We start from the raw sequence: 27893 nt of genomic DNA, 5'->3' as shown, positions 1-27893 counted from the left end.
TATTTTTCTTTCTCTTTCTGGCTTACTTCACTTAGAATGACATTCTCCAGGAGCATCCATGTTGCTACAAATGGCATTATGTTGTCGGTTTTTATGGCTGAGTAGTATCCTTTAATTGCTACACATCGATAAATTGGAAAGGTACGAGAGGTATTTAATTTGCTTTGACTGGTATCTCATATAGTTCATGTATTTTGCTGTTGATTACAATACTCGTTCTCTTATCTGGCCTCTTAAATTATGTGTTCTCGGACACGCACACGGCCAGAAGGGAGACGAGGGAGGTAAGGATATGAATAGCTCCCTGCTCCCCATCAAGCAGGGATTTTATGGAGTTTGAAAGGCTAATTTTCAATGTCCATCTGTGGTCATTCTCTATCTGATTAATTTCTTAAGCCACGTGCAGTTAAAGACAGACTAAAGAGAATAAAGCGTTTTCAGTGTACTGGGATCCAGAGCCCATTTTGCCAACCAGAATATATCCATCTGTTCTCCAAGCATTTCCTCAAAGGCAGCCAAAGTGTTGGGCCACCCACTCGACTGTTATTCAGAACGGCCCTGTGGGGCAGGTCTTTTCTGTGGCACTTTGTGGGTGACACAACTTGAGCGAAGATGGCCTGGGCTGATCAGTCAAAGGGATGTACCCTGCAGGTGAGATGGCCTCGTCCCCTCCCTTTACAAAGTCAGTTCCGACTGGATTCAGATCTCAATTATGACCTGAACCAAGAGACAATGATAAAAAGAACCACACAGAGACACAACACCTGCGTCTGCCTTTCATGGGAGGCCGGAGATGAAGTGGGCGAGGCAGACGCAACACGTGGGGCCAAAGAGCAAGGACGGCTGTGCTGCCTCTTCGCAGCCATCGCGGTTGACGGTCCCGCTTCCCCGCGGACACAAACACCAGACCAACAGACTGCGGCAAGACCCGGGTCCTCTGCCCACCGGGGTCCGAGGCAGCCCATCCTTTGGGCAGGGTCTGCACTGCAGTTTCAAGAAGCTCGGTCCCTTCTGCTTCAGAAGCAGTAGGATCTTTCTACTAAAAAGATCCTCCCCGTCCTGGGCTACTGCGTGGAGCGGCATCAGTTACCACGGTCATTTTCAATTACTCTGCAGCAACTCTGCAGTGGGGGGGGGTGCAAGGGTTTCACGCAACACCGTGCAAGCCAGCGCCCCCGTGATAGACGAGGGGCAAGAAAAGGAAACGGAATAGCCAAACAATAGCTGTCCGATGACTGACATTTTAGGCAATCTCTCTTTTGCAACAGAATTAACACAGCTGTGAAAACTTGACTTACAGTATCGTTTACTAAAATAAACGATGGGGTTTGGACAACGGAAGGAGAATAAGTCACAATGCCCAGAAAGGAAACGTCTATCAGGCAAATTATCCCATGGAAAATTTCCTCTGGATCCCGAAGGTGGATAAAGATATGGGGTTCCTCAACACTAAAAGCAGACACCCCCTATTCCAAGAAAAGAGGATGATTGGCCTGCAATGAGGAACATGTTGCTAACATGAAAATAGCATTTCAAATAATCCTGTCCATCTCAACTCGGAGCACTCACAATTCAGTAGTTGATTTTATGGTTAATCTATTTTTGATAAAACCACAAATTTGCAAGAATAGTGTGTAGCTATTATCAGTGAGTCAACAACTTTGACTGAGTTGCCAATTTTGTCTGGGACAAAAATGTTAGGAAATATCAGCTGATCAAGCGTGAATACTCAACGTATAGGGTTAAGTGCTACAGACAAAAGCTTGTCAGTGTTGAAGTTAATACACAGAAATCACTGTGTATACCTATGGAAGACTGGAGAAGCAAAGCAAAAAAGGCTTATCTTTTTAAAAAGATTTGTTCTTTTTAAACATTTACGACCTAAAGACAAAGAACATTAAAGACTTGTTCTTGATTCTTTGACTATACAAGTGGAAAACACGGAGCTCACGAAATTTGTGACTTTGTGGGAAAACTAGAGAAATAAATTGGATGCTAGGTTTCTTCTTCTGTTTTTTTTTTTTTTCAGTTAATGAAGACCAAGAACCTAAAAACAAAATGCCTGGCTTTCAGCCTCCAAAGGTGCCTTGCTGGGGTAGGATCACAGAGGAGGGCAAGGACCAGTTTTATCTGTTTATTTCTCACAAAAAGGGCACACATTTTATGACGTGTGAATATGACAGCAAACCTGAAGAAAGATTATAAGCACCAGTGGAAGTTCTGGGCTGAAGGTTTTAGGAGGATATTTAAAGGTGATCATGTAATTTACCGTCTGCACTATGACACTTGAGAGTAAACGGGGAAACTGTTAGCGACAACACCAGGACAATCAGCATAAATTAAAACTGTCCAGGACAAACCTAGATCCATGAGTTTCTTATTTATTAGAGGGTCCCCCCCGCCAACGTTTAGATTGGAGGGAGATTTTCACTCACCCTCGTGGTACACATTCTAAAATGCTCTGTCACTTTGCACTGGTTTACCATTCCAGCCCTTGGGTACTTTCTCAGGCCTCAGAGCATGAATGCTGGATTGAAGTCACGGGGCCTTTACTGCTTAGGTGGGACTTGGCATCTGGGACACCTGACCTGAACCAGATACCCCTGAGCTTCCAGGGGCCCTCTTGGCCCTGGGGGCATTCTGGCATAAGAAGGACTCAAGAAGAACAGAAAGAGGGAAAGACTGCCCCGAATCCGAATCCTGTAAGCCAGACAAAACCACCCTTAAGGGGCGAAAAATTTGATGTACTTTACGTATTTCATGGTCTGCTCTTTTCTAACTGTCGTTTATACTTTACCCAAATTGCTTTAGTCTTTACTGCACTTTGAAATCCACTTACCGGTTATTGCGTTCCAAGCACTGCACTTTACAAGTTCGTGTGTAACACCACATTTAAACCTCTCAATGACACCACGAAGTAAGTGTTACTCTTTCCTTCCATTAGCAGATGGGTAAACAGAGGGTCAGAAGTTAAGGGCCTTGACTAAGATCATAAAGCTAGTAAAGAGCAGAGCAAAGCTTCAAATCCTGGGTCAATCTACTAAGACCCTTTCTCATAACGATTGTGTAATCTTGCTTTTAGCCACTACAAGGCACCTGGCGCTCATGAGAACTCAGGGATAAATAAATAAAGGAACAAATAAGTTTTACATTATATATAATTTTAATATACACATATATGTCTGTCTATCTGTCTATCTGTCTATCTTCAATTGAACTCTTGTGAGGAGTATATCAAATAAAAAGATACGTAAGTTATTTGATTCAGCACGTACAGTACATGTATGGTTGGTAGGTATCACTGTTTGGATGTCATTCACCAACTTCCAGAGACACCGGAAAAAGACAGACAGGCACTACATCTGTTCTTCATCACCGCACATTCAGTATTTAGCACATAGAGATTTGTGCTCGGTATACGATTTGTTCAACAAATGAATGAATGAATTAAGGTAAAGACATTATAGTGATACCACGCAATGACAAGTGTAATTCTCCTTCATTTTCTGTCAAGAATACATTTTCTTTCCCTCTACTTACACAAATATATCAGAATTCAGAATTCACACCCACCCGCAATAAGATATTTTTATTTCAACTCCTATTGCATTTTGAGTCCGTACCACTCATTGCACTGTCAAACATTCACTTCTTTGCCTTCTTCCCTAACCATTCTTTGGGTCTACCAATGTCTCTCCAGGATGCAAAGAAGCAACTCCACTTCTTTAGCATTCATCTTGAGACACGGGATACTGTTTGTCACAGCCAACCTTGACAGAGTCTGTGTTTGAATTATTGCTTATCTGTACCTGAATCTTGACAGCAGCTATCATTGGATTTTCCTCTTCTGGCAGTCTCCTTTAATAACAACTGGATAAATATGTGATTCATTTTTCTATAAAGACCTCGTTTAACAATAATTGAACTTGGTGTATTATGTCCAATATACGCAAAGTTCTAAACTATTCACTTTCACACATGTATGTATATATGTTGAAGTGTTCGTATATGGTAGTGTAGATGCTGGCCATGGTGAAGAGTGGATCACACAGAGCTGGGAGAAGCTAAGGGAAAGGGCTCTATGTTCTTCTGTGCCTGGATTCTCTTATTTAAATTTTTTGCTTCTGTGTCACACTCATATCCAGATCACTCCAGTTGTCTCCTTGGATCAGGACCAATATTTTTCTATTTCAAATAATTCTTTAATTATTTCAAGTTCGTCCTTTGCATTTAAAGAACATCACCAACTTACCCTAAGCAGTTTGAAGTATATAATCAAATTTACTACTGAAGAGATTTGTGTAAATACTGGCATTTAAAATAATGTGCCCTCCTCCAATAGACAGCCTGTAAAATCACTGCATCTTCCCAGGAAAGGCTCTCTCTCTCTGATTGCTGGGGATGTAGCCGGGAGTGTTTAATAGATCACTCTCAGTTTTGATCATAAGAGAGCAATTTTCAGACATCATTTCTTCAAAAAAGTTTTTCTCTATTACTCAAAAATTACTTACTCATTCACTAATTTGTTTTTATTCAAAGATACTAAGTTATGAACCAGTCCTCTGGTTTCTTTTCAAATTCTATTATCAAATAAAACTTCTGACTGCAGCAGCCTGCGACTAGGCTGTGTGTTTTATATCTGTCAGAATAAACCTCCCTCAAAAAGCTGTTGTCAGGACCGGATGAGATAAGAATTAGGAAGTGCTGTTTACCAGGAATGCTTTCTTGGTGTGTCATTCGGAGGCGAGAATAACTGTTCAAGTTCTTAAAAGTGTATCTCGATGCAAAATTAATGCCTTTTGAGTTTTCTTTCCATGATGACTAATTTCTAGTCATAAGTTACTACGCTGAGCCCCAGGACTAAAATGATCACATCTATGTTGTGAGCAGTTAGCTTATCAAACACAGATGAATATAGAAGATAAAACTGGGGAGACCAAGAAATGACTGCATTTCAACTGTCATGCTTGGACAACATAAATGAAAATCTGATTGCCGTCCCCTCTCCACAAACCAATATACTGCAAGTTTTAAATCATTTATTGGATATGAATTAGAATATGCATATAAATTAAAGAAAATTCTAAATAAGGTAAAAGCAGGTAAGTGACTTTTACGTGTTTTAACTTCAGTCTCGTCTATACAATGTCACACTCTAAGTTAAACTCTTGCTTACATCCTGAAGCTGTTTGTTATAAGGAACATTACCTAATTACATAATGCTCTAAAATGCAATAGAACTGGCTTTTTTTTTAACTCTCTTTAGATTACTCACATTTACTTTGTGTGTTTCAGAGACAGCAGGCCCTATGAATATGCAACATTATTCTTAATTTAGCTCTGCAAAACCAGGCATGGGCAGTGCATGGTGTGTTTGGCCTTACCGAATTCACCAGTGATTAGATTGATTTTTAGCTTGCATCATTGTTCTCAGGCCCAATGATGAGTCATGGAACTTCTCTCTCACCTCATGTACGTTACTGCGTCTGGTACCATCAGGACAGAGTTAATATCCAGGATGCAGTGATTGATTTAGGGAGATGATAATGAGATTATGGCTCCTGCCCTTAAAACATGACAACTGAAATCCTATCATTTTCCACATGAAGAAATATGCTAAATATGATAATATCTGACATGTCTATCACCGTGGGATTAAGCCGGCGAGGCGAGGCAGGTTTGATATTTTGATCCTTAGACATGTTACCCTCTTTGTCTTACAAACACAGCATAATTGATTTGGAGATAATGAAGGTTTATATTTGCATGCCCCAATTTTTAATTCTAGGAAGTTTTCAGGTCCTCTCGGATCAGGTCTGTCAGCTTGTACAAAAGAAGCACACAGTTTCCACTTTGTTTCTTTCCTCTGATTTCACGGGGTGGTAAACTGAGTAAGAGAAGTGGGTAACCGTGAATATGTATGTTTCAGGCCAGGAGAGTCTGCCTGGAAAGTTTTCAAAAGACTCATGAGTACAAAAACATTAAATGTGTGGGAAATCTGACCCCTTAAACACAACAGAGAAGCAGTATTTCCTGAATATTTAAAGAAAACAAGTTAGGAAAACGGATGAGCACACTTTTAAAGACCAATAAATTTAGGGTTGTTTCTTCCTTCTCCTTTGGGAGGAAATCTTTTCTAGATTTTCCGGATTTTATTTTTAAATGTATACCTTTAAATAAAGTAACTTAAAATATTCCTGTATTATCTACGTTATTTAAAATATACATTTGATGCAAGTTTTATTTCTTTTAGTCTTTTCCTTTAATACTCACAATCTTAAACTCAGCTTCAGGATATAGACAGATAGACGGCTAAATGGGTACAGTACCTGAGAATGGTAAGACTAACTGAAACTGGCCTCTGAACTATTCAACACCCAGATGCTCACTGTCTATTTCTAAACATTCACTGATACAGACATCTACCCAGTCATTCAGTTCTCAGCATCTACCCACAAGCACGTATCCATGTATCTACTTTGTGCCAGATTCCCCTAATCACTGCCAGGCATTCATAAGAAATGGAAAGGAGCATACATCCCAGCTGAGAAGACATATATTTATGGGTTATTTTTCATGCATTGGAAGGCTTGGTACATCTCTGAAAAGTAGGATAGGAAAAGGAAGATGCAACTGCCCATCTGACAGCTCTACTGGGATGTCTCCTATGGCCGGAACAGCATCCTTGATTTTCCTACTCCTTACAACCTACTTCTCCAATAGTCCCAAACCTAGCAATCATCCCTCACTCCTTTTTCCTCCTGCTCACAGAATTCTCATCTCTCAGCAAGTGTTGCTGCACTCCATATATTACTGTGAATCTCTCCATTCCTCTCTGCATCCATTGATTTTTGTTACTCAAATCCATCATCATCTCTCACTTGGACTGTTGCAATAGTTTTCATCTTCCACTATTTACCACCCCCCAATTAATTATCTACACAACAACTAGAATGATTATTTTAAAATATAAAACAGATCGTATTTCCCCATTGCTTAAAACCAGCAATGGCTTAAGTCACTTTGAAAAAAAATGGGAACATCTGATACAACACCTGGTCAAGCACGGTGTTCTGGTTCTTGCTCACCTCTCCTACCCACGCCCACTGAGCTCTAGCCACACTGCCCTTTCCGAGCCTGCCAGAAGACGGCCTGCCCTTTATTCTGTCATTCCTGCATTGATTTCTGCCTTCAGGGTTTTGCCCCATCTGCCTACGAGGCTCTTCTCCGTGCTTTCACACGACTGGGTGAATCTTCTCATTCAGTTTCCCTCTCAGTACTCAGGAACTATTCAGAGGATGAATGGGCCTTATTTATAACCACTACACAGCACTGCCGGGTGACGTGAATCTCATGACTGAAGTTCTCAGCAGATGTGACTTATTAAGACCATCAGAGCCAATCTCTTGATCTATTTAACTTTTCCTAAGTAGTATTTAGTTCTGAACATTAAAATACCTGCATCAGACATAAGCATTTGTACCAAGTCTGATCACTGTTTGTTTGTAAGAAAATAGTCTAATTTTAATACTTTAATGCATAGGACACCTTCGAGGAATCTGGGAGCGACTCTGCGAAGGATGCACACTTACTTGGATGTGCTCACTTTTCAATTAGGCAGGGTTCATAAACATTTATTTAAGTTGATGACATTTGTGATGATGATAATAATAATAGTATAAATATTAATGCTTCTTATAACAGGCATGATGTCTCATTTTTCCAGTAAGATTAAAGAAACAGAACTCCTAAGTATTACTGACATTCTTTTGCTTTACCTTCCTGGTTTTTCACTTCTTGGCGTCTTCCCCATTCTAGTTCTATGTGAGATTTTTAGTTTGATTTTTATAACAGGACATAAGCTTGGGCTTTGGCAAGGTGATAACACCCCGAAGGCTGGGAGAACTAATACTCCTGAAGGAGAAAGTTCAGCCAATGTGAGCGAGAAGGCTGAAGGGCAAGGAGTGGCTGATGAATTTTCTCTCCAGCTTCCTCGTGATGGATTGCCCTGGACTGTCTTTCATCTCCTCTATCCGGAGACAATCCACGTGGCCAGCTGATGGTCCGCCTCTCTGCATCTTGTGCAGCAGTGACCAGCTCAGTAATTCATTACCTTGTATTCAAATCCCATCTTTCTCTGTCTCATTTCTATTTTCTTTTACTCCAGCTACCTTACATCTTGCCTTCCGACAAAACATTAGCACTTGACCCTTTTCTCAGGCTCAGTTTTCAGTCAACCTGACCTAAGATGTATGCTAGTTAAAAGCTAGGCTAGAGGGAGGGCTGCGCATCTTGTTTCAAAATTCTTTGCCAATGCATTAAAATACTCGTAGGGCAAGGATGATGGCGATCACTCATCTCCAACATCTGTGGGGTATTTGACTGCCGTTACTGTTTGAAGCGCTTTGTGTGTGATGACGTCTAATCCTCACATCCATCCTGTGAAGTAGGTATTATCATTATCCCCGCGTGACAGACAACAAGACAGGTATAAATATTTCACACATCTGATAACCTGGGTCACATGGCGAACGGGAAGCAGAGCTAGGATTCCACTCTAAGCACTTTGATGCGTTTTCATTTGTGTTGAAACCTTCAGCAGTGAGGGGCAGTCCTTAGTGTCTTGCTGGCCATTCTAAGGTCGATATCACTGCCTGTGCAGCCGACTCCGGACAAGGCCACTCCGGTCCCAGCGGCACGTTTATGATCAGAATATGATCTCTAAAGAGCTGAGGTCCACTTCCTTTCAGGAATGTGTGGTGTGCTGGGGCGTCTGACTCAACCTTCCAGTCTTCTTGGCTTGCATGCTCAAAAGGAAGCATCTCAAAACACACGCTTAGTTGCTCCGAAGTTTCTCCCGTCTTCCCATGTAGAGGTTTATGAAAGGGCCATCTTACTTTATGCTTAATTCAGAGCACTTGTAGTTTCATCTTGAATCATTTTTACCCGCCATCATACATAGCATGCACGTTATATCCATCCTACACAGACGTGCCCACGCTCAGGCTCACCATGCTCCATCATGTGACTCTTTGTGGCTGCACCACAAAGGTTCCCACTTTGTGTTGTGTAAGAAACTTACAACTGAAAGTGACCTGCAGTCACCTTCTGCCCTTCTGTCGCTGTACTGAAAATAATGACCACCAAGTCTCTTTCAACAAAAGGCCATTTGTGTCAGTGGACAGAACACAGAGGATCAGATCACCTGCAGTAATTGCAAATTAATGCTCTCCCGGCAATGCATTAACTACACACTATTGATCTACAGTTGAATCAGAGGCTACAGAGAAGTGATTTTGCTTTCGTTTTTTTTGTGCTTTTATTGCTTTTTCCATAATGCATTTTTCTTTCCACTGGAATTTTTCTCTAATTGTCTCCATTTGAAATTTCCCACAGTGAGATGACTTCTAACTTGTAATTAGAATCTGTAAAAATTCATGTCTCTGTCTCAAAAGCCTTTTAGAAATCTACTGAACTGTAACTTTGATGCTATAAAACACATACACGAGGCACAGACACATGTATCTAGAGAGACAAGCTTTTGAATGATTTTTTTTAACTTAAATAAAACAGAAATCCATTTGGTCCTCTATTCGAAATTACAATTTGTTGAATAGTCTGCAATAAAATATTCAAAAGTTTCCCCTAAAAGCATTTTACTTGGGAGCATTGATGGTATGATTTTCTTTCCTCAAGCAAACTTTTAACATGTAAGTAAACAGTATATTTCAGAGGTAATTTTTTTTGAGTGTAAATGTGAGAAGAAGATGCAAAAATCCAGTGAATATTTATGCACGTTTGCACAGAATACTTCTGACAAAATCCAGGTTTCCTCATGTTTGTGTCAAACTCTTAATTGACAAAAATCCTTCTACCTGGTGGAAAGAGCATACGCTTGTATTCCAGAGCTGACCTTGACCACGCGCCTAGCCTAGACACAGGCCATCTGGCCTGAGCCTGGCTTCCGAATTGTGAATTAGGAGCCGCTGGACCTGGAGAGATACCCTGATAGCAATTTCCTCTACAACTTCTCATGTCTCTTTAACTGATCACTGACCTTTTAAACTTCTAAATAGGAGACATAGCTGTGACGTCTAACGGAAGTCTTCAAAAATGTTTTAGGCCTATGAGAACTTTGATATGTTACTATCATTTCTTTCATAATCACTATTTGCATAAGAGTCATAATTAATACTGTAAAAATAAATGTGCATCCAACTTGTTTGCTTAGTCTGTAGCCCTCGGTAAACATCATCTTCTGTTGCAAGAAATGTCAATTACATGACTAGAATTACATAATCTTGGTACTCTTCCTTCTAGGAGTTTATAATTAGAGATCGATATAATCAGAGTTGATTGGCATTTTCCAACCAGTCTGGGAGCTGGGCCAGGGTGCTGGAGCCTCCCCGACGGGTCAGATATTGCTGGGGAGCAAGAAGGGGGCGGCAGCAGGAGGGAGAAGCTCTCGGGACTGGGAGTCTGAACTGTGACACTCCCTTCAACGCTACTGCCTAACTCTCTCCTCCTCTTTCCACTCTACCTTAGCCACTTCCTATATTAAGATCAAAAGTGAATAAATAAATCTTCACACTTCTAATCTTTGAAGATGGTTAGAAATAAGACTTTTTCAAGTGTGCTCCACAAGAAATGAGCTAGGAAGAAAGTCAGGAGTTTCTTAACAGGGAGAAAAAAAGAAGAAAAGGTGGAGTAAAACCACGACTGAAGGCATCATGACTGAAATGATGACTGGATCCTTTCAGAAGATGGTTAACTTCAGAGGGTCAGTGTGCTGTGAATGCACTGCTGGGGTGAGGACCACACAGGAGGCTGGCTACTAACAGACTTGTATGCACACACGGGTAGGAGCCAGGAGGATAAAAGTTTCTAAAGTTTGGTTTGTTATAATTACAAAAAGAAATTGCTGCTCCAAGACATCAAGATACATTAAAAAAAAATCAAAGAAACCAGTCTTAAAATAAAAGAAAAAAAATCTAAATCTCTTGTGTACCCATTAAAATAAGGAGAGTCAGCATATGGCAGAGAGAGGTCCTTTAAAGAGAAGAGTGGCCGTAACACAGGAACAGCATTATTATAATGAGCTAATAATTCAGTGTCATCTCAAAAATGCAATTAAGAAAAGTGATAAAGAACTAGGACAGCACATACAGAGCAGACTAGTGGGGTATGAAACTCAATGTCCTGACTGGAAACTCTTAGGGAAGTAGGCACTTGTGAGAAACCAATTGTGAAATGTCCTTTTGTAGTCTGTATTTTTACTTTTTCTTGTAAGAGAAATATGTAGAATGGCACGAACAATCTACTCTGGTCTGAACCCTTGGGGGAAGAGTCAAATACGTTAAGCACATGACAGAACTGAGCAGCTCTGGAAAGGGGTTTGCATTAGCCCAATTTTTTTGATTAATATTTAATAATGTTTTTATTGTATAGGAAGTTGATGATACTGTTCTCCCACTAACAGACATGTACTTGGAGATACGCTCCTTCTAGGCGCGATGAATTTGTGTTGAAAGCATCATCCTTGGAAACAGTCAAAACATATTTGCAAGGCAGCTAACCAAGGGTGAAGGTGGCCGCCAGTAGCCCTGGAAGAGAGGAGAACTGACATCATGACCCCCCAGGATCCACTCTGCCTGTTACTGCCCCTTCATCCCTTATCACGCCCATCTCAGCTGTGTCCCTCAGGTCCTGAAACAGGGCAAGACTGCTCTACCTTGTGCCCCTGGCTCTTGTATTTATGATCTTGCTCTTCTTCTGGCCGGAGGACACTTTTCTTCCAGACCTCCGCATGGCTGACTCTTTGTTTACTCTTTCAAGTCTGGGCTCGATTATTTTATCACTCCTTTGAGGGTGCTTCTAGCATGCAAGGTCCTGAGCATTCTCAGTTGCCTGAGAACATCCCTGTGTCTTTGGGGCTAGAACCATGCCCGGCACATAGTGGGCGCCCACCATATGATAAATGAAGATATCATCTGATGAGAGTTCACTGAGCACATCGTTTCCCTTTTACTAAATATCATCTTTCAAGTAAAACTAAGGTCACATTAGCATTTTTTTTGGAAACGACATCAACATGCTATATTTGTTGACCTTATTGTTAATTAAATCCATCTAAAGTTTTCCCACAAAATCTTCTCTTTGCCATGGTTACTTCTATTTTAGATGTGTAGTTAAGCTTATGCAGCCAAGGACAGGACCTTGCATTTATCAATAACTAGCTTTATTTTTTTTACATTGTATCAGTTGTGTAGGTATCTGGTGCTCTTCCTGAGCCTACATCAGAACCTACTGTGTCTCCCTATTTCATGCTACTTAAGAATCTGACCAACTGGTGTAGCTTAAGAATTGAAAATAAATTGTCAGTTAATAAGTTGAGAACAGAGCAAGAATTCACATGTTTGTTATGATGAATTTCTCTTTCATTTTGCCAGCACACTTGTTGAGCACAATAGCATGGATGGTGGGAGATGCACAGACAAATCATGGGGTAGAAATCAGGAAATATGGTTTCTAATCACACTGGACAGCCAACTTGATAAACTCAAGGGAATTACAAATCTGTAAAATGTTAAAAATACTTACTGATATACCCACACCTTTGCAAGAGTCAAGTGCATTAATAACTAGAAAAGACTTTCTGAAAAACAGAAGGTGATTTTCATCAAATCATTAATACTCTTTACAATATATTTGCTGTGGCCTCCTGCTTTCTCATTCTCTATACAGTTTGACTTCTGACTCCTAACCTACTACCAAAATGAGCCCATAAAACATTGAGGTGGACTTTTTAAAAATATATACAATTGCATACATCTAAGTGAGTTTGGCTTTTTCAAAATAATTACCCTGGTGGATGTTAGCACTGCTCAGAATAAATCTTGTTCACCTCTTTTCGAACTAACAGAAAGGGAGACTCCTGACTATATACATAGCTCAGTTCAACAACCAACGCTGTTCACTCAACTTGGCTCTCTTCAGCTTCATTTATAGTAAATCCACTCTCCAAGTAGGGAGGGTAGTTACTTATGGTGTTCAAAATACATTCCCTCCCAAGTGACTATTTCTAACAGTGATTTGGGAGGATAAGTTATGGAATGGTTACTAAAAAATCGGTTATATCCAATCACAATTCATTTCAAATGATATTGATAAATTGGAAAGATTCAGAGAAAACTAAAAGAGAAAATACAATGTTTGGAAAATAATATGTGAAATTAGAATATCTACAACTGGGCTTTTTTTAAATGAAGAATTAAAGAGTAAATAGTAGTTTAAAACTTTGGTGAGGCACATGAAGATTCTTTGATGAAGAAGTGAAATTAGTAGTTAACCATATCTCTGCATATGATGTAAAAAGGAACAGACAAGATAAAGAGTCTGGCCAGAGTCAGGAAAAAATTCAGCCAGGAAGTTTATACAAGACCAGAAACGTCATATGGCTATATCTGCAAGCATTTTAGCTACCTCATGGTTATTTTCTCACATAAATACTCATCGTGTGATACGTTACTTTTTCTTGTAGTAAAACTGTCATTCAGAAAGATTAGATTTAATTTCAATTAATTTCCTTTGAATCTAGATGTTAATCTTTCTATCAAGTGGAGAGTGTGTAATCATTCGAAAGCCTAGCAGGTTTTGATTTAATTTTCTCTATTGCTTATAAACAACATTGTTGCACTGGAATCAAGATGCTTTTCAAAAATTGAAACCTCTTCCATTAAAGTAACCATCCATTAAAGTGATTTAAAATAATGTAATAGTTGACTCAGTAATTTGGATTTCCTTGAATGGATACTAAGAGCATATTTTTTCCTATATATTATTCTAAGAATATAGGGTTCCATTTTTTTGAAAATACATACTTGCACATTGTTCTTAAAATTGTAAATGAAACACTCATTAAAGCTAGGAAACAAGAAACTGCATAGTGGAAAGAAAAATATGCCTATTTTAACTAGCTATGTGAAACAGTTCTTACACCATTTGAAGTGACTTTGAATGGTATCTATCAACTACTCTTCTGTCATACATCATAGCCTGACTTTAAAGTGAATAATGATAAAAGAAAAAATTAGCAATCATTGAATAAATACATTTTCCAGCTACCCAATAAGAATTTAGAATAGAGAATACAAATTTTTTTTATCACTTAAAGACCTCCAACAATATAGTTGAAGCACTGAAGTCTTCCTGTACATTATGACCAAGACAGAATGTCGTAAGACATCTGCACTCGTGTGGAAACAGTGTCATCATGCTGCTTCAATTACCTCCTTTTCTCTAGTTTTAATAAAATTATACATCTGTTGATCACATTAAAAAATTCCACTTAGCTTGAACTAGCTCCATCAGAGCAGCTTTGATTATTGTTAAAAATTGATTTGCTCATGTAAGTCTAGTGAGTGTCTGTCACATGACCATGACTCATGGCAAATGCCCACCATGCTCCCTCTTTCTGCTGTATTTCAGGATTTTCTATTAACTTTTGTGACAAACCCATACAAAAGAAATAGAAGAAGAAAAAAACACCCATACAATCTCAGTGAAGGCATAGGTCGTAACTGTACATGAAGGAACTGAAGGCTCCCTATCATTTCTGATGTCCTGAATCAAAGTCCTTAGAAGGCTGGATTGTAATGGCAACATCATTAAGTTAAATGATGGAAATCCGTAGTAACTCAGTGGAAAAGAGCGGAGTGGCACTGTACCCTCCATCCACACACAACAGAGGAGAGTGAACATTTGTGACGAGGCCTGTCACTAAAGGGAGCTGACTCAGTGTGAGTTTTGGTTGCCATACAAATCCCTAAATAGTTTTTGACTAACAGAAATTGTAGACTAGTACTTAAATCAGATGAAGGGATTAAGAGAATTCACTCTGAAGGCTAAGTCTGGGACTAACAAACTAAAAGTTAAAAAAAAAAAAGCCAGTGTTAATTTATTAAATTAATCTTTCCAACTGTTTTAAAGGGGAATTAGTCACGTTGTTTATTTTCTATCCCCTGCATGAATAACTAATTGGCAGCCAGAAGCAAACTACTTTTCTTCAGAGTAGCCCCCCAAAAGATTTAAGACCTCAAGAGTTTATGAAGAGTTTGAGAATGTAATTTCACAAGGAGGTGTTTATAAATGACAGTATTCAGTATCTGAAACTGACTAATAATTTTCATTTGAACTTTTTAGAGATCTAGCTTGCATACTCTAACTCATGAGAGCCTATCAAAAAAGATGAAAAATAAGATTTCACAGTCACTGGGGTTCCCTTAAATAAATGAGAAGTCAGTTGAGTTGACAGACAAAGTTATCAGTTAGCGACTCTTAAATACAAACACATAACCAGTTTTGAACCTAACTTCTTGGCCACAGTATTGCATCTGGTTCGATTGTAATAGTCATTTTCATTCCAAAGTTGTACCAGGGAAATGATCTGGAATATTCAAATTTCTCTCTAGTTAAATCCTTCGCTTCTACATTCAACAATCACTGAAGCATTTTTTAAGGTAGGTTTATTGCATGTTTTACCACTGAAACGTTAACATCCTTGTCAAAGCAAGTTGTAGAGTAAGGTGGTACAGGGCCAATGAGAGATGATACATTCCTAAAGATGGTAAGACGACTTCAAAAAGCAAAAAATGGCCCTTTAAAATGCAACCCGAAACCCCAAAAGGCAGTTCCCTTTACAAACTGCAAGGCTGTCTAAAATATTTTGTGATTTTTATATTTCAGTTAAACTCTCAATCAGCAAAAATTTAAGCAATTCATTTAAAACTGCATTTGAAATTGCTACTTTGAGTATAAATCCTTATTCTAGTAGTGAACTCACCTATCTACATAGCTTATATATGTGTATCAAGAACATCAGAACAAAAATGTTTATTTATATCACTATTTCTATACCTACTAGTTCTCTTTCTATACTCCAGTATGTCAGCACCATCACACTTACATCTAAATACACTTCATTTGCCTGATCACGTCTTGCAAAAGGTACATATGGTCAGTACATCCTTTATATCTGAGAAGAAATAGTTAGAAATAGAGATTTGACAGTATTCCACCTTAAGATATACAATTGGGTGAGTCCTTCAAAGGAAACGGTATGGAACCAGAGAGCAGGAATGAGTTAGGCAGTAAGAGCCAGGGAACAAATGGCAACAGAGAAATGCGAGGGTGATGATGGGGGAATTCAGGCCTTGAGGCATATGAAAAAGATCTGAACCAACTCCTAGAGGGAATCTGTTGGGAAATTGTTTTAAAAAGATGAATAAAAACTGATGCTCACCAGCACCCAAGGCCCAGCCAACATTAAACGAATTTGGAGTAAATTCAATTGGCAGAGTTACTTGAATTTCTCTAATAACATCCAGCAGCCCAGAAGCATAGAAAATGAGAGTTTAGATCAGCCCAGGACTGGGGAGTGGGACAGGGAAAAACTCAGTCACAATGGGAGACAGAAGCATTATACATTCTCTACCCCATCCAACTGCCACGCCAGAATTGTAAATTCAAGGGTTTCCCACTCACAACTGCCCTAAATATACCTTACTATTTTAGTTTATACTTCAGCTAAAATGGGTTTAAAAATATTTTCTGGCTGAATAAAAATGTGACTCGAGCTAATGATAGAATTGATACAAAATCTGCAATTTTTGACCAGCAAAAGCCTATGTGTGGAACTTAACGTTTTTAATGAAACCAACCGGGAGTCTGTAGTTTACATAGCTGGGAATTCTCTGGGCCGTTCCGAGCCAGAGGTGAAGGGCGGTGCTTTGGCAACCACTTTTTAATAGCACGATGAGCCTTTCATCCTCTCCTCATAATCTGGTTTTTTAAAAAAATCACAATTCAAGCATATTTATTTAATAAATTAATTCAACAAGTATTTTGTGTGTTTCTGTGATATACCAGGTAATACATCAGGTGAGCAGTGTTTTATGAGGAGGCCGGGCATGAAAAGATAAATTGAGCCGAACAGATTTCCTCTTTTGAACACCTGAGCCAACAGATATTGAGCTGATGAGGAATTTCATGTAGGACCTGGGGCTGGAAGACCACCAAACGGAGCAGGCGCATGGGGACCACGTGCGAGGTGGAAGTTCAGAAGAGGCAGAAACAAGGAATAAGTCTTGGAGACAGGAGAGTGGACAGAACTCTAGATTCCTTCGAGGGAGAATCACAGGCTCCCGAAAGAGAGATGAAGGATTTCTCAGCCCAGAACTACCTGCCTCTCTCTGCCTTCTCACAGTTCCAGTTTCCACTCATATACACAATTTAAGAGGCTTCATTTTCTTCATGTACTTTGAGTGACTCTGCTGCTCAATTCATGATGAGCCAAGCAGACACTGTAATCTGAGTGATTCTCTCACCACGTGTTTTTATGAGGACACCCAGTACTCTATACATTTACATACTGCGGTACAGACACTGAGTACACATCTCGACTCAGAATGTATCATGTTGACTTATTTTTTCTGTGCTTTCACATTTTTACTCTTCTTTGAATCCTCATGCTGAGAACATACTTGTAGGCTACACATGTAAGCTTTGAGTAGGTGGGGAAGATCTGCTTATTACTGATACTCCTATCATAAAAGTTCAGAGAGTAGGATGGAGTGTAACCAGTTGGAAGAGCACTGACTTTGCGGTTGTGAAACTCGAGGTCTGAGTTCTGGCTCTGGCACTAGTCATGTGACTTTGGCTGCACCACTTCCATGCTTCAAGCCTCAGATGATGTCAGTCAAGTAAGTACAAACCTATTTCACTCTCAGGTAGGCATGGAGATGCTGTACGGAGCAGTTGCTAGAACCAGCCCATGGCAGACAGTCAATAATACTTACTCCTCCATGTGTAACTTGCCCAAGATCACATGTCTGGACGTGAGCAGGAGTCTTTTCTGGAACCCACTCATAGCCCATTTTTATCCTCAAGTCCATGTTTTTCTTCATGCTCATAAAGATAAATTCAGGTGATATTCAAGCCTAGACATCTATTATCTTCCAGGTTCTTCTTGAAGACACTGCTCTATAGTCTTCTTTCCTTCGTGATGTCCCAAAGTACCTTCTTTCATCATCTCCTTCCTTCTTGAGGAATTTCCTTTAGTCATTGTTTTTAGCTATGCTTCCTGGAAATAAATTCTTAGTTTTCCTTGAGTTAAAAATGTCTTCTTTTCTGCTCATTCTTGAAGGAAATAGGATTCTAGGTTGATAGTTTTTTTCTTTCAACAAGTGAAAATTTCATTCCACTTCCTGGACAGGGTCTCTGATGAGAAATCTCTTGTCCTTAGAACTGCTAGTTCCCTATAGGTAAGATGTCATTTCTTTCTTACTTTCAAGGTCCTTTTTCATCTTTTCATAAATCTGATGATGATGATGTGTTTTGATATGAATTTCTTTTGACCTCTCCTGTTTCGGGTGCATTCAGTTTCTTGAATCTGTAGGTTTTTGTCTCTCACAAAAATTGGGAAGTTCTAAGACGTTATTTCTTTTTCACCTCCTTCCTTGACCTTCCCTCTGGCACTCTGATAACAAGGATGTTAGATCTCTTGTTATACTTTCACAGTTTCCTGAGACTGTTTTGTTTTTTTTTCCAGTCTTTTTTTCTGTTTTTCAGATTGTTTAATTTCTACTGCTCTATCTTCCAGTTCACTGATTCTTCCTTCTGTCCTCCCCAGTCTTCTGCTGAGTCCATAAACTAAGTTTTGTGCTCGTTATTGTATTTTTCAATACTGAAGTTTCCGTTTGGTTCTTTGTATCTTGTATTTCTTTGTTGAGATTTTCTGTATTTTCCACTTGTTTCAAGCATGTTTGTTGCTTTAAAAATCTTTGTCAGGTCATTCTAAATCTCTGCTTTCTTGGTGTTGGCATCTGTTAACTGTCTACCATTCAGCTTGAGATCTTCCTGGGTCTTGGTATGGTGAGAGATTTCCAGTTGATACATTGAATTTTGGATACTATGTTAAGAGACTCCTCACTCTGTTTAAAGCTTTTGTTTCAGTTGGCTGGTTTTGGACACCATCCTGGCAGGGGAGAGGGAGGACACTGCCTCATTACCACCCAGGTTCCTTACTTGGCCTCCTCTGCCATGTGGGGAGCACAATTTCTTGCTACGGCTGAGAGAGGACTTGGGTTCTGCTCCCCAGCAGGCCTCCACTGACAGCTCCCTGGCTGGCAGGGGCAGGAGTGCCCTATTATCGTTCCCACTAGGCCTCCACTGACACCAGAGGGGCGTGGGGGGAGGGAGAGAGTGACCTTGTTACCACTGGGTGGTGACAGACGTCCTGACCGGCTGTCAGATTTCCTCCGACACTACCCCGTGGGGGAGGAGAGGGGACAGTCGCTCATTACTCTCAGTGGGGGTGGAAATCCTGGCTTCCCACCTAAGGGAGCGCATTATTGCCCAGAAGCAATGCCAGGCGCCTTCGTTACAGCCTCCTGAGCTGGAAATAGAAGACCCCTGCTTGTCCTTTGTTTGGGTGGATGGGTGTGAGGCTGCAGTTTCTAGCTGTGGCATTTGGCTAGAGTAGAGCAGTTATGCTATAAAAGTTTTTTTATCTTGCCAGGCTGTGCCTTTGCTGGTTCTCTGGATGGGAAAAGTAGGCATTTTTGTCTGCACCTGTTGTTGTGTCTGGGTTGACGGATTCTTTGGCCCCAAGTCTGGGATACATGAGGCAAAAGAAAACCCAGGAAACTCACCACTTAGCTGTGCCCTGGGTCCTGTGAGATTCCTCGCCAGACTGCCTTCCCTCCACCGTTCAGAGTCTCTTTATGGTAGTTTTATGTATAAAGGTGTTTAATTGTACTTCCTGGGAAGCAAAGGGAAAGTGCGCCTACTCCGTCTTCTTGGGAGCAGAAGTCTGCCTCCGTTAGCATTTTGATACATGTTATTTCCACTTTACATTATGTTTCATAACAGGATGTTAACTCTGATTGTCAAATTGGCAACATAAGATACTGCACTTAAGTTTCTTGCCAGAAAATATATGTGGTGCTAAGCATTTCTGCTTCTCAGTTACTGCTAGTGCTAGGTAGTAAGGAGGCATATTAAAAGAAGATTACCTCTGAGGTCACAGCCTAGTCATCGTATGAAAAATTTTATTCCTGGGCCAAGTCAGACCATCCAAACCTGAGTAGCTTGTCCCCCAGAGAAATGCTTATGCTATAATGTGCTGAGACACTGCACTGGGTCTATGCTGAGCAACGTTATAATATAAAAAGCAAGTGTGTAAATAATACAAAAAACTAAAGAACTCTAAGCTGTTTTAGAGGTGCTGATAAGAGTGTAATGTGCTACACTTCAAAGTATCACTTTAGGAAGTCAATGGATGAACTTCTTCAGCTTTGTACCACAAGACAGCAAACAATGAATTTACTTCTCTATTTTGAAAGGAAGAATCCAATGATGCATTTGCTTGGGCTACCAGGAAGTTCAGAGTCAAGTTTGTTAATCCTTCTAAGCCACATGACATCAACTTTGTGTATTGGCCTTACCCTTGACTTTTTTATTTTTCAAACAAGGTTTTACTTTTACCCAGATTTCCTCATGTATTTGGTTTTTATCTGGTAGTACAGGATGTATTTGGTACCTGATCTCATTTATTTTAGAAACAGATAGGTGACCAAATACATTTAAAAAAAAATAGAGGGTTTGTAAGCCCTCAATAGGACAGGAAGTGAACCTCAGGTCTCTTCTCAACTCATAATAGAAACTTAATGAGTGCTGCGGGTTTTGATCCCACACTGGCTCTTTCTCAAGAGACCCTACATGAATATATTCATTGTTATATAGTTTACACTTTATTTGTCAGAAGGAGCGTGTTGAGTGGACAGACAGACACAAGTATTACCTGGAGGACTGAAGCACCACCGTGGAGAAACTGAAGACCACTTTCAGCAGAGTCAATTCCACCAGTGGCCAAAATGGGAAATCCAGGCAAAGCATGAGCAATGGTGGTCACGGCTCTCAAAGCAATAGGTCTGATGGCTGTGCCTGCAGGAAATGGGATGATCGATGGTTAGCACATTGACCACTTGGGCACATCACGTATAATCACTATTACACTGATGGCAGCGTGGTGGCGTGTGTACTGTGGCCGTGGTATAGAACGGCAGCATTGCACTAGACAAAATCCGAATGTCTTTATGTCTACTTAAGACGTATACATATGCAGTAGATAAACATTGTTCCCTTTCAAAGCGTGCTAATGTGTAAATGGGTGTGTATTTATTTTAGGGGCTGATGCTATAATTGCACGCAAGCGTGTCAGGAAAGTGGGTGTAGCAATTCTAGAGCTCTTGCATAAAATACATACGTATTACAATTTGATACGCAGGCACGTGTAAAACATTGTATGGAACACTCAAGCATCTGCTTTGAAAAGAACAAGGACCAGCACATTTTGAAAGAGAAAACAATCGCATGTAGTGCTTAAGTAGACATACAGCTCTGTTGTGTTTCTGTGAAGTGTAAAGCAGCTGGTGCGAATAGAGACGCTATGAAAACAAGCAAGGTGCTCATGAACTTGCAGGTTCCATACTGCGTTTTCCATGGATTTCCCCAAATTTGATGAAACATAGTGAGCCTAATCTAGTTTTTCATACACTAGGAAATTTCAACCAAGTTAAAGAGAATTTACTCGAATTTAGTCATTAGTGTGTGTTTAATTTTTTATACTTTACTTAACCAAACATTACTGATACATTATTAATTGTAACAAAAGCTGCATGGGTGGACAAAATGCTCTGAGGTCTTTTTTTACATGATTATACCGTACTAAGTAAGGCTGCTTTAGACTCCCAAGGGTTAACACAACCTGGAGTAATTAATGTGCTCATAACATAGCAATATAATTTGATATTTCTGATGTACATGCACAGGTCAATGGTCTTTTAAGGCATTTTCTGACCACTTTATTTGGGGTGGGTGGTGATTAGGTTTATTTATTTATTTAATGGAGAGACTGAGGATTGAACCCAGGACCTTGTGCATGCTAAGCACACGCTCTATCACTGACCTATACCCTTCCCGCTAAAAGGCATTTTCCAAAGTAAAAGTAGTTGGTTTTCTGCAAGAATGTGGCACTGCTTCAAGCCAGAGCTCCACAAACAACAAAACAAGCGAACAGTAAGACAGGCATCGTGCAGTGAGCACTTTAACTACACCTCCCCGACAAGCATCCTTCCAGCGTCACAATAAGTCTTCTCTGTTGTGCTCATTTTAAGGAAGCACAGGTAACTTCCATTAAAATCAGTGGTTTTCTTTTCTGTTCATTTCAGGGGAAACTGAATTTACGTGTAACGAACGATTTTGGACTCAACACCGGAACGTCTTTTGGAAATGTCCACGTGGCGCTCCTACACCTAAACCAGCTTCTTCTTGATATTAGTGTTTATTAGTCAAGGATGTTTAATGCTGACACTTGAGAATTCCGTAATCCATAACCGACACTGAAACACAAGGCCGTAAATCAGGGCAAATTAGAAACTGAGCATCCAGACTCTATTCCTACTTCAAAATATGTATCAGTGACTTCTTCTTAGTCTGTAGGTTTGACCATAAAAAAGGCGAACGTAGTGGATAGCAGACCATAAAGCCAGAAAACACACACACACGCACATATTTACATACACATATCTTTAGCTATACTAAAAAGAAATCCAAGAGCAGAAGTTAAAAGAAAGCACCTTTAGCATTTCAAGGAAATCTGTCACTTAAATAAACCTTTTAGAAAGACACACAATTGCCTCAGCATAATATAATTGGCGCGTTCAGTATATACTATGGTGATGCGCCTTTACACACATTACTTTGTAGTAATAAAGAAACATTGGGATTCTTTTTTTTTTTTTCTTATTTAGTTGACCCCGGAGAGTAAAGGAAATTTGAGCTAGAGCAGATAAATAATTTATGCCTAACTGCACTGTTAGAAAACTATCATTAACACTAAGGGGTAAAATTTCAGAGTGGTGCATAGGGATGTGGCCACATATTCCAATTGGTATTAATGGACATCAAATGGCAAAGTCCCGGAACGCAGCTTTGGAAATTTAACCAGTTACATTTAAAGGGCAACATTATTACACAGGTGTTCAAAAACATCAGCGAATCCTCGGTGGCATTTGAAGATGTTCAATTAGGTCAATAAGACATTTTCTAGTTCATGTTTTTCTTCCTTTTCTAAAACTTTTGTAATCTACCTAATGAACATGAAAACCTTTCAAACTAATAAAGGTATCTTTTTTAAAATTAAGAGTAATTATGTTCTCTGAGGAAATGTGGTACAAAAATGAAGAACTGGATCCTTCTGTTGCTGGGTAATAGTGAATTCAGTCGCAATTTCCATTATAAAGTCCATTTGATCGGTTTTCTTTATAACTCAGTTGATTTAATATGAAATACAATCTACCTGTTCTCAGCATTTTTGTGGGGAATAGATTTTAGAAATGACTTTTACCCGTCATGAAAGGAATTTGAAGGTATATAACAGGATCTTTCTAAATTGTTATATAGAAATTTCTTTTTAGTTTTAAAATGACAGAAATGAAGAAATAATAGGTTCAATATAAAAATAAAGCTTTTGTTGTCAAGGAAATACATATGTCAATACCACACAGGATTGTACATAGGTTAATTAAAATGCATAAAGATTTCCAGAATCACACTTATTGAGAAAAGAATTTTTTAGATTTTATCACGGCTACAGCAATTAATGATTTTAGACCAAAGACCAGGGAGAAAGAAGCCAGTTTCAGAAGCTTAAGGAATTGAATGTGGACTCCATCCTAAAGGAAATAACAAGGTTTAAATCAAGAAATTGAAATCCTGTATGCTTAAATTAACTAACTAATTAATTAATAGGCAATGTGCAATTTAAATTAAGCCTCATCTGCATGGGGTAACCAGATAAACCTGGTGGGAAATTCAGTTACATAAAGCTCTTCTGTTTCAACTCTGTGAGAAGCACTAATGAAAGTCGAGCCATTCGGAATCCCCAAATTTTGAAACAAGCTGCAGTTTCAAACAAACGAACAAACGAACAAACAAAAAGTGAACGAGATGTCTGAGTTCCAACATTGCTGCTCAGAGATCTGATTTGTTCCTGAGTGGTCCTGTGAAGGAAAAGCCCAGCAGAAGCCCCTCTGAGCCCGTCGGCGTAATAAATCTGAGTACTCCAACCCTCCGAGTGGTGCTTGTTTCTTGGCTGGCCTGTCATTTCCGTAACAGTCCTAGTGGATAAGCCGGTGAACTAGACTGAACTTTTGGTATCTAATCAATCCAGCCTTCCATATAGTCACATTTCAAAATGCACATCAGCATTTCAATTCATAGACCTCTGATACACTTCACACAACAATGAGTTGATTCAAGGTCTAGAAAGAAATGTTTTAGTAAACTGGAGATTTTGAATCAAAAGTTTACCAATTTGATTTTGACGAATTATTTTCTTAAGAAAAGGATACTCCATTCTCTTAAATGCAATTCCAAAAATGCTACCATCAGTAGCAGTATCGGGTACTGATGTGTAAGTATTACTGTGTTATAACAAAAACAGGTTCCTTACCCAGGCCTCCTTCACTCACTCATCTGTGCATTTGTCCACTCAAGAAATATTAAGCAGCTATGCCTTCTTTTAAAAAAGAGATAATTGTATCTGAATCCAAAAAGCTTAAAAGGACAATCCCAGTTCATCAGCTTGTGTCCTAACCATACCGCCAGCCGGGGCAGATGCCCAAACGCCAGCCTCTAGTCTCAGGAGGTTGTTTCAGGTTAAATGAGTCCAGTGATTCATTTGTACACATGCTCCATTAGGACAATTTCACATTCATTTAAAACACCATCAATTTTATAATTTTATAATTACGGCTAACAGAAATTCTAGAAAGAAGGGAATTTGAGGACGAACTAGTTACAACATCAGAGAGACAACAGGGCCAACTGTTTAGGCTCAAATCCCACCTCCTCTGCTTACAAGCCGTGTAGCTTTGTGAACATTTCTTAGTCTCACTGTGCCTCTGCTTTTTCATCCATTAAATAATAAAATTATATAACACCTTAGAGCTGTTCTGAAGATTAAATGCTTTAACATATGTAAAGGGCTCATGCACAATAAAAAATTGCACAGATGTTTGCTCTGTGACCTGCACGGCCCATGAGGACAGCTGATTTCAGGAGCATTCGTTTAGTCTACTCTGTGCCCTCTGTGTTGTTGCTGTGTGCTTAGTAACGCAAGGAAGCCAGTTTTCTTTGTTGGAGACGAGAGCAGGATGCCTGTGATGCTGGAACTTTATCACACCTGCTGCCTTAGCAGAAACACACCTCTCCCATTACTCTCCTCCTCTCCCACAGCCTTCACTGAGTGGTTATGGTAATGACAGTAAGATTCACAGACTCCAACAGTAAAAATCTCAAAGGCAGACATCCATACAGTTAAGGTTTTAGTTTGAGAATCAAAAAGTCCATGTACTAAATCAATATACAAGAATTTTAATGACAACATCAGAACGTGAGTCTATTGGTGAGAAGGAAGCAAAGCTCTGCTCAGCATGACTAAATCCTTGAAGAGAAAAGACATTTTTAATGGGCAAGATAGTGTGGAGCATATGCTAATTTTGGATAACTGGAAGTTTGAATAATTGAGTTTAATTCTGTTTGTTTTTTCCCTAATCATCTGACTCCTAGGACAGTTACTGTTACAGAATTAATTGTTGGAGCTAAGTCCACAATAAACTCCCTGATAATAGCTCTAGCTGGCAATAAAACAGAAATTGGGTTATAATACTCACTCGTGTTCACTGTGTATACAAAAAGGAAATGTAGTTTTAATTTGCTTACATTAATTAAAATATAATGAATTAAGTGGATAACAAATTCATTAGAAATTGAACTTTGACTGCCTAATTGTTAATAGTTTTAACATCAAGCAGAGGAAAGAAAATATTAGCAAATCAAGAATTTCAAGGATTTAGGAGTTGAGAGATTGATTTTTGTAAAATAGACATAAATCAAGCACCAAAAATGTATCCTTTAAAACAACTTTAAAATGTTAATGAACCTAATAGGCTGATAAATATGTAAAGCACAGCTATTTAAAAATACATCTTTACACATGGATTAAAGTCCTCTGAGAAAATTAGCATAATTCAACCAGAAACCGAAGCACTAAAAGGTTCCAGGGTTATATCTAGAGATACGAAAGCTAAAGAGGGCAAGTGGGAGGAAGAAAACCAATTGTTTTATGCTGTTGTTATTTTAGGTTTATTGGAAAAGCTGAACATTTTCTTATGAAGATGCTTTAATTTTTGTTGACTATTTCAAGATATTTTTCCTGAATCATCATATCTTTATAGCTGTGTTTATCTGCTTCAGAACATTTTCAATACGTGCGTAGTCAATTCATATCCTATCACTCGGGACCTAGCACATGCCAGGCATTTTATTTTCAAGCAATACTATTCCTCACCAGAGAGGGGGTGGTTTTCCTTCCTGAAAGTGTGAGGGGCTGGTATGGAGGGAGCCAGAGGGCGTGTGCATGGGGTGGTCTCGTCACCTACACAGTGTGATTTAACCCCGACGGTGCTGGGCAGCTACATACCATCATCTCTGTTTTGTATGGGAAGAAAGGGAATCTCTAGCTGAGTAAATATCTTGTTTGATGTCAGATGGTTTAAAGGGGATAGACAGAAAAAAACCACCAAGCCTCTGTGACATCAGAGCCCATACTTGTAGCTGAGAAACGACAGTGGAGCAGTTAGGAAGAGGATCAATTTTGTACTGTCTTTGAGAAAATCAGTATCCGTGTCGCCGATGGTCTAATGACAAGAGCACCGGTTCTGAAGCCCAGCCAACTAAGTGTGAGTCTCAGCTCCGGTACTTTACACAACTGTTACTCTGCGCAAGCTCCTTAGCTTTCTAGAACGTCAGTTTTTCCACCTGTGAACCAGGGACATCAATGACAGTAATATTATAACAACTAGGGAGTCTTACATGTTACAATTTGTGGAAAGCACTTGGCACAGTGCCTGGCTCACAGCAGACATGGGCTAATGTTACTAGCTGAGCCAGAGACAACTGATCAGAGACATAAATTTTCACTATAAACACGTGGGGATAAACATTTAGTACTTAAAGGATGTTAATGAATCTCCTAGATGTCAAACGTGGAGATCCTAATTCATTTTATTTCTAAAATATTATAGTTTGAATCTATGATTGCAAATGCATGTTTGTGTGAATAAATCTTTATTAGATTTATAATGCAATTACAATATCTAAATATATGTGTCTCATTCAGAAACTCCACTTTGAGAAATCTATTCCATTAGTGCACAGATGCAAAGTTGCATGTACAAAGATGTTCCTTTGAAGTATTGTTTTTTTAATAGCAAAACAGTGAAAACAACCTAAATAACCACTAGTAGTCATGCTATTAAATAAATTATAGTTCATTCATGTATGATACACTAAGAAACCTTTAAAATTGACAGAGCAATAGCTCTACGATATAATGTTGTCTTAAATCATAAGTAGCAGAACAGTATATATGGTGTGGTCCCATTTCAGGTTAAATAAAGTATGGTTACATTTAGTATGTGGGCATGTCAATGCATAGCATGCTGAGTTTTAAACTGTTATCATCTCTGGGGAACAGGCTGGAGAGAAACTTTCAAGTTTGATATCTATACTTCCGTATTATTTGACTCTTTAAGTTACGAAAGTGTGATTCACTTCTGCAATGAAAAATGACTGCCTTTTATAATGCTCCTAAAACAATAAAGGAATAAACATTTTCAGATTCTGTGCTATGAAATCTTTATATCCGGGATGTGTGATGATTCTACCCTCTGTATATTCAGAAGGGCGCATTTGCTTCTACAGCCAGT

At 39.2% G+C, this 27893-nt stretch overlaps 1 protein-coding gene across 1 annotated transcript in view; it reads right to left on the bottom strand.

The window, feature by feature from the left end:
* Window positions 1–27893, bottom strand: part of DPYD (dihydropyrimidine dehydrogenase) — a 722107-nt gene that overhangs the window by 111957 nt on the left and 582257 nt on the right. Inside the window, exon 19 of the mRNA XM_072968149.1 lies at window positions 20861–21003. Within this exon, the coding sequence (XP_072824250.1) occupies window positions 20861–21003 (143 nt within the window). The remainder of the gene's footprint in view (window positions 1–20860; window positions 21004–27893) is intronic.

The sequence above is a fragment of the Vicugna pacos genome, chromosome 9, assembly GCF_048564905.1.
Source record: "Vicugna pacos chromosome 9, VicPac4, whole genome shotgun sequence".
NCBI lineage: Eukaryota > Metazoa > Chordata > Mammalia > Artiodactyla > Camelidae > Vicugna > Vicugna pacos.
This window is presented reverse-complemented; position numbering and strand designations above follow the sequence as displayed.